Raw genomic sequence first — 8,614 nt, forward strand, 5'->3', positions numbered from 1 at the left:
GTGGGTGCAGACTCAGCAGCACTGCTGTTGAATTCTATAGGAAACACTGTATACTGTAGGTATTTAAAAGAATATTCCGGGTCAAGTTAAGCACAATTGACAGCATTTGTACATTATGTTGATTATAGTGCCTGACCGAGTTAAGCACAATTGACAGCATTTGTGGCATTATGCTGATTATAGTGCCCGACCGACTTATCGGTCGGTCGATATTATCCACCGATATTAGCCTTTCACCGATATACCGTACATGTTTACCGATATGCGCAGATATGAAAACTTCTGAAAAAAACGTTTTTTCAGAACATATAATGTAGAAAACAATGCTTGAATTGGTGTCACAACGTAGTCCGTCCAGCAGAGCGCGCTCCGACTCCACTGTTTACAGAGCTGAGCTGACGTGGCTCAGCAGACAGGGCGGAGTTAAGCGGTGCGGAGTTAAGCGGTGTCTTCTCTGTAAGTTAACTAGTTTGTGAAATACATATTGGAAAGTTAATTAACAATGACCCCATCATTTTCCCTTTTCAATCTAACTAATATAACATTATCCCTGTCCCTGACAACCATGTCACTCATGTTTATCACATCTGTTTGCTATGTTAGCCAGCTATAGTTTGTCAGAGCATCTTTTTGCAGCTTAGCAGACAACAGTGTGGTGGTGGATTGTGTCTGTTGAGTGTTGATTTCATGCTACGTTGTTACCTAGTTGATGAGACGCAATGCTGAGAAGTAAATAAAGTCCATCTTTTGCTCTCCGTGACAACGAGCTTATAGCTAACTAGCTAATCACGTAGCTACTTTCATCCCTTGTCAGCTGAGTGGAAGATAATGTGTAAACACGTATTCACCAAACTGTTTTATTCAGGATTAGCAGTTTGGTACCCCCTTCAACCGAACAATTCCAGTCGTTGCATTTACAAAATGTAATATTTAAAAGTCTGGTTTCCCACCGTTGAAAGTTTCCCCTGAACCTGTATAGCAGAATACGGTGTAACACCGCTGCCACTGTTTATCTCTTGACTCAGCAGGTGTAAATGCTTCTTGTTTTACAACCTGCCCCTAATTGACTGGCAGTATTGAAATAGTCAGCATTTGACTAATACTAGATGTTTATTTAGCTATTTATTGTATTTGAATTTATTCTTTATTTTAATGGTCAGCCTTTGACTGATACTAAACATACAGTACTGATTTTTATTTAGCTATTTATTTTATTTTTATTTATTCTTTATTTTAATGGTCAGCCTTTGACTGATACTAAACATACAGTACTGATGTTTATCTAGCTATTGTATTTGAATTTATTCTTTATTTAAATGGTCAGCAACTGACTGATACTGAACATACAGTACTGATGTTTATTAAGCTATTTATTGTATTTGTATTTATTTATTTTCTCAGTGTTCATTTCTAGAATTTGTTGACAATGTATAATAACAATGTCAAATATTCTTTGATAAAATATTTGTTTAAGAAAGAAGCCTTTGTTTTCATTAAAAAGGAAAGAGATTGTCTAAATAGATTGCTATCAATACTCTATAGGTGCATCTGTGGCACTCTGAAAGCAATATTCAAGTAAAACAATGACAACATGCTACAGGCAATTATCATTGAAAGCTAGATGTGACAAGATACACGAAGCTAGCATTAAAACTAATACACATGTTCGACTGAAATCACTAGGATCAAACCAAAGAAAACTAAACAACATAAATCTAGTGAATAGTTTCTCATGAATAGTTCTAATATTAAGCTTGGAAATTTTGGTGAAAACATTCAAATACAAAGTACATATCTAACAGTCTGTAACATATGAAGCAATACAGTTTACATGGATACTCACACTTGTTGTTGAGACATTACTGTCGGGTCCAACATAGTTGGCACTGCATCAACTTTTAATTTAAGTCTCTCTGCAAAGCCTGCGTCGAACTGTGTGTTGTTTGAAACAGAATCCACAGTAAAATGAAGAGAACAAACAAACACTCTCTTACTGACACGATCAGGGACTTCATTAAAAATAAATGTCAGCCACTCTTTCCTCATGTTAGGATCATTAGGAATCAAATGCAAAGAGTCTGTTTTTCCACAACCTGGCACGGCACAACATTTTATAAACTTTGCAGGCATCTTGAACCTCTTGTTTCTCCCTGACGTGCCAACTCATCTCATCACCACTCTAACCGCAAACCTGTGGACAGGCCAAAGAGGCGATGATGAAGTAGGCATTGGCATGTTTATGCAGAGGCAGACTTGTGCTGATGTATTCATCTCCATTACATAGAGACGAGGAAGTAGGAAACGAGTCATTTAGGAATATTGGTTTCAATAAAGCCTTTTTTTGAACTAACGAATACGTTTTGAGCTCTGAAACTTGCAGTATGTTTTTATAGTGAGTCTAAACTAATTTTTGTGGTAATCAACATTATGCCACAAATGAGGCTGCCTGTTGAGTACCATGGTTGTAGACTATCACACAAAGTGACATGGCTTGCACTCAATTAAATTATATTAGGCTTTTAATTAAATTGAATAAAAAAGCTTTTACATTTTAAATAAATATATGGATTTTTATGCTTTTAAAAAGTATAATCCTGCATGCTCTTATTGTGAGCTTACATAAATTTAATTACACATTATATTCAGTATTTTTTTCTACCAGTCACCTCAAACTTTGAAATAGAGCGACAGTCTGTCATTCATTTTCAATGAGAGCAAAGCGACTTACGGCGACACAAGCGACAGTGACCGTTAGCGAAAAGATGTGGGAGCAGCGAGCGACACGACAAAGTTGAGAATAGTTTAACTTTATGCAAATGACGAGCGACATTTGGGAACAACTACCAATGAGAATAGTGACAGCGGAGCTCACATCATCAGTCTCCTGTGTGTGGAGTGCAGGCAAGACAGAAGTTAAAGTGTTGTGAGGGCTTTCACTGTTCAGTATTACTGGTCTGTAATCACATGGATATGATAAAACAAAGATGCGTGAAAAACCGTGTCAGAAATTGTTGACAGTCTGAGTGAGTTTTATTCATATATTGATAGATCGCTCATCTTGTTTATGATATGATGTACTGAGCATGGCTGTAGTTTATAAAAACATCCTCCCCTGCAACAGAACTGATTTATTGTCAAATCAGAATGATTTCTCAGCTTTACCAGCAGTACATTTCATCTGTGAACAAATTTTCAACAGATATGGCCAGACATGCGGTCCACCAATTACAATAAAGCAAAAGAAGTAGGAACACCCACTAGCGACTTCATAGTACAGAGACTAGTGACATGTGAACAGGGCTTGAGTAGACAGAGAATGTTTATTACGAGGGTCTTGAGATCGCTGAACCCAATCTAATTCGGTATGGCTCTGTCTGGTTTTGTCAACCTGGAACTTACTCTGAAACTCTGAGTTTGTTCCAACTAGCTTCGTGCAACAGGCCTATGGCTGCGTCACATGAGAACAAATACATCATCGTTTTCAAATGTCTATTACAATGTGAAATGTATCCACTTGGGAGCACGTTTTTGAAAAGTTTTTGCTGAACAACACCACCGTCTCAGTGTGGACTGAAGGCCAAAATGCAGTGAAATTAATGAGTTTTCAAACAAAAATGTATTTAGTGTGGATGTGGCCTTAGACTAACTATAATAAAAAACAACAACATTAGTGCAGGATAATATGCTTTTTTTCTTGATCTTAACACAGAATGTTATTTGCATTGCCTATATAATCTGTGAAACTTCCTGTGTATTTATGAATGTGGTCTAAACTATGGGCTATATGAGTTAAATTAAATTTACTAATTACAGTTTCATGTTATGATTATAATAAAACTCTTAACTTGAATACAAGAACAGTGTGTAGAAGTGAGTTGTGTTTGATTTGTGTTAGATTTTGCTTACCTGTGGCATGCTTCATTGTATAAAAACAGGATTTGATTTTGAACTTGAATATTGTAAACTCTAGCTATTTTAAAGGAAAGCACAAAACATTTTAAAGTAGAAAAGCCAAAAAAGTCATTTGCTTTTTGATAACAGAGTTATTTATTTTAATTGTCTTATCTTTCGGGACCTTAGTGTGTTTTAAATGGCTTAAAATTTAAGGTTTTGTCTTTACTGTTTACAACAAAGAGCTGTAATACTAAATTACACTCAGGAGAAATTCAGTTCAAAATGAACCTGTATCTTTTTTTGGGGGGGGGGGATTTTTCCCCTTTTTCTCCCAATTTCCAATGTGCTTTTTTTTTTTTTTTAAGTCCTCGTGGTCGCGTAGTGATTCGCCTCAGTCCGGGTGGCGGAGGACAAATCCCAGTTGCCTCCGTGTCTGAGACAGTCAACCCGCGCATCTTATCACATGGCTTGTTGAGTCTTTGCCACGGAGACATAGCCCGTGTGGAGGTTTCACGCCATCCACCGCGGCAACCACGCTCAACTCACCACATGCCCCACCGAGAACGAACCACATTATAGCGACCACGAGGAGTTTACCCCAAGTGACTCTACCCTCCCTAGCAACCGGGCCAATTTGGTTGCTTAGGAGACCTGGCTGGAGTCACTCAGCACGCCCTGGGATTTGAACTAGCGAGCTAGCGAACTCCAGGGGTGGTAGCCAGCGTATTTTACCACTGAGCTACCCGGGCCCCCAATGAACCTGTATCTTAACGTGACGCTGTTGGTGAAACACAGCACTTTGAGACACGCACCTGCAGCATGCTGACGATCTCCACCTTATTGAAGAAGATGAAGGAGGATAATGTGGACAGGAAGTTCTCTTCAAACACAGATGGCGTAGGCAGGATGATATCCTGTATGTACTGCACTCGATACGTCTGATGGATCTTCTGCAGGAGCTCAGAGTCTGTGATGGGGATCACCTCTTTGAACTTGGCCGTCTTGGTGAGGAACTCTCTGTGTCTCTTGGGCTGGACCAGCGCCGGGTCATACTCCAGACAGCCCACCACGTCCATGATGCAGTCATCTGAGAACATCACCTCAAACAGGGTGGCTTTGTTCAAGAAGAGCACGCCACGCACAATCTCGTACAGGTGATGAAGAGCTTCACCATGCTCCGAGTCCTCACACGTCCTGAAGAGCTGCAGCAACTTCTTGATGTAACCCGAGCTGGTGAGCGCCAGAGCCAGCTTCTCCCGGCGGATGGGCGACGACAGAACGGATGTCACGAGCTCGGCGATCTCCTCCAGTCGGCTTAGCTCACAGGGTGGAAGCTCCACCAGGTGACTGCTCTCCGGCATCTCCTCGAAACGTTCCTCCTCAGATTCATCGATGGGGTCTTGAGTGATCTCCACGGACGGATCTTTACCTTGCACCTGAACACCAGCAGACACACACAAACTCTTACTTCAGCTCAGCGAGAAGAAACTTTCAATTGTCACGTTGTAAATAAATCCCATAAAGATGATGAACCTGACAGATCTTCTCCCAGATTTCATCACAGCCGGCTTTCTCCTGGAAACTCAGAGCCAGATCATAGTTCTCTGCTTCAGACCAGACTATGAGCGTGTCCTGACGAGGAATACACGAGAACAGAACAGACCGTGAACATCAATCTGACCTGTGTCTCAGCAGCATTACGCATGAGCCGGAGCGCGTGTACTCACCTGTTGTTTCTGATATGCGGTGTCGGGGTTGATTTTGGACTCCAGTAATAGTGACCCTACACAACATCCACAAAAACAAAAAAGTCACCAACAACAGCAGACACATGCACTGTACTTTAATACTGATTCAAGGCGATTCACCTACTTGAGTGATTAATATACATTAATTAAAAGCAGCTTAATAAATCAATGATGTGCTGTAAAGTTCAGGACACATGTATTCATATACACAAGCATTATACAGGACATAACTATCCCACAGTGGTTAACTGATTATCTTCAGCTCACTCTTACATTTAAGTCTTTCTGGCTCAAGTGAAGTGGGATCTATATCATCCTGATCAAAGTAAAACTCGAATCAATACATTTACACAGCTTTCGACCGACATATCGGTCTATCTTTCCGTTCTGAAATGATCATATTGACTGATTAATGGAAGAATCCGAATCTACTCACAGTCGTTACAATTGATGATAATTTCTGTTTCTTGATATTTTTGAGAACGTTTAAGATAATGTTGTGTAAAATAAATGTTCATTTGACATCAGAGAACTTCTGTACCGACACAAATAACTGCTTTATAGCAAATGTATGTGTAGCACACATATATCAGCATGTGGTTAAGAATGAAAGTTATGTAAATTAATGTGCATGTATTGATTCTTACCGTCAGATTCTGCGGTGACCGTGAGTTCTGTCTCCTTCAGTGTGTCCACAAAAGAGCAGGACACATGTCCAGTCCCTCTGTCCTCCCACTGTCTGTCCTCATTCAGAGTATAAACCTTCACTCTCCGACGAGTATCACTCATCTTTACCACACTAAACCAACACAAACACTGACCTAAACTGATTTAATCAACACTAGCAGCCTTTACTCTCTATTATCAATCATATTTACCTGAGAAATCAGCTGTTTACCACACTATCACTCTCTGTCCTCATACACACAGCCGGGAATCACACATCTTTACATCAACTAACCCACCCAAAACGTACTAGTTAACTCCAAACCCTGGACCTGATGTTCACAAAACTGATTCAACAGCACCGGCCTTCAGTATCTCATTTTCACCACATACATTAAGACTAAATCTAATCCAACGGGATTTAAACTCTCTTGTGAGTCATCATTACCACAGAAAATAACCCAAACTCTTACAGTTTACCTCAAATTGCACCCAAACCAGCGCCGTTTACCTCAGACAAGCCTGACTTTAGTTTACAGACTCACTCAAAACACACAAACATTAACCGTCCACCGAATCTTTGTAAATGTGTTTTGTCGGGTTTCTCGGTCTTAAATCATTAGTGTTTGTGTAAGTGTCACCGCCATCTTGTGTGTGTTTCTCTTCTTCGTGACGGATGATGTGATGCCACGGGGTTTCCGCTCACGGGCTACGGCAACCGCGCCAGGACATACTAGTGTTACCATAGTGATCAGAGTACTTCAGCGTCTTCTATCAACCAGATTTAGCATAGAATAGCATAACGCGGTGGTCCCATAGATAGAAATACGCATGCGTGGAGACGAGAGGCAGTTTTTCAATTTATGTCTATGGAGGAGATGCTTCAGTGTGCTGAATAAACTGCTTTTGTGAGGAAACAGCTAATCACTCATTGAATTAACCGCCTTTCCGCTAATCTTCAACACGTTTTACACTACACAAACTTTTCGGAATTAACTATGTGTGGAGTTTAGAACGATAAATTTGCTGTTTTATAAGAGAAGTCGCTGACGATTTTGCGACAGATAGGTGTCAGTTTACGGCTCTTCCCTTTCATTTGTATGGTATCCGCAAACGGCGATTTACTGTCGTAACACACTAGTTGACCGGGTTGTTAGATTCTGGTAAAACTATGGTAATCTGGTATTAACAAGCACAGTCAAACTATCAAATCTCTCAATAAATAAAATGACAAAACATTTTATACTCGTCTTGCCAAGCGAACAATATATATATATATATATATATATATATAATATTTTTTTTTACACCAGTAGTATAGTAAGTTCCCTTTCGTGTTGTGCTGTACATTTTCTTGAAAGTTTCAGCAGTGTAGACAAGGGCGTAGATTTGACGTGAACATTGGGGGGTTACAGTGTGAAGAATTGACATGTTTCCATGTCCACAAGTGCAATAGTGTGTGAAATTCTTGGGTGCAGTTCCGAGCAACATAGTAGTCGTGACAGTGATGGGACATATACCAATTACAATAAACATCAGATTTACAACACAATTTAAAATCTAATATACACATAATTACACATAACACAATATACAAATAATAACATACAATGTACATTATACAATACACACAATATAGAATATACATTATACAATAAAAAAATAGTATATATAGTATATATAAAATATACAGTAGGTTGTATTGTACTGTATTGACATTCAGGCTGTCGGTTGATAGTAAGTTGCCAGTGTGTTATTAAGAGAGAATATAATATAATAATAATAGAATTTATGACAGTCCGGTGTGAGATATAGGAGTAAGAGTAATAAAGTGCAGTGCTGATGTATTTTGATCGTGGGAGATCAAGAGTTCAAAAGTCTGATTGCTTGGGGGAAGAAGCTATCATGAAGTCAGCTGGCGCGGGTTCTGATGCTGCGATACTGCCTACCTGATGGTAGCAGTGAGAACAGCCCACGGCCCGGGTGGCTGGAGTCTCTGATGATCCTCCGAGCTTTTTTCACACACCGCCTGGTATATATGTCCTGGAGAGAGGGAAGCTCACCTTCGATGATGTGTCTGGCAGTTCGCACCACCCTTTGCAGTGCTTTGCGGTTGTGGGCGGTGCTATTGCCGTACCAGGCGGAGATGTCGTCTCAGGAAGAAGAGGCGCTGATGAGCCTTCTTCACAACAGCTTCAGTGTGGATGGACCATGTGAGTTCCTCAGTGATGTGGACACCCAGGAACTTGAAGCAGCTGACTCTCTCCACTGGTGCTCCATTGATGGTGATGGGACTGTGTTCTCTA

General features: G+C 40.1%; 1 protein-coding gene across 2 annotated transcripts in view; it reads right to left on the reverse strand.

The window, feature by feature from the left end:
* LOC127411733 (serine/threonine-protein phosphatase 4 regulatory subunit 3-like) overlaps positions 1-6,969 on the reverse strand; it is a 55,133-nt gene extending 48,164 nt beyond the window's left edge. The window contains exons 1-5 of one of the 2 annotated variants that reach the window (XM_051647455.1): positions 6,521-6,969; positions 6,290-6,441; positions 5,622-5,677; positions 5,428-5,526; positions 4,707-5,330 (exon numbers count right to left, since the gene is read on the reverse strand). In XM_051647455.1, coding sequence (XP_051503415.1) covers positions 4,707-5,330; positions 5,428-5,526; positions 5,622-5,677; positions 6,290-6,431 — 921 coding nt within the window. In that variant the 5' untranslated portion in view covers positions 6,432-6,441; positions 6,521-6,969. Of the gene's footprint in view, positions 1-4,706; positions 5,331-5,427; positions 5,527-5,621; positions 5,678-6,289 lie in introns of both variants that reach the window. The other variant, XM_051647454.1, reaches the window with a different exon arrangement.
* Positions 6,970-8,614: the final 1,645 nt, after the last annotated feature.

The sequence above is a fragment of the Myxocyprinus asiaticus genome, chromosome 21 (genome assembly GCF_019703515.2).
Source record: "Myxocyprinus asiaticus isolate MX2 ecotype Aquarium Trade chromosome 21, UBuf_Myxa_2, whole genome shotgun sequence".
NCBI lineage: Eukaryota > Metazoa > Chordata > Actinopteri > Cypriniformes > Catostomidae > Myxocyprinus > Myxocyprinus asiaticus.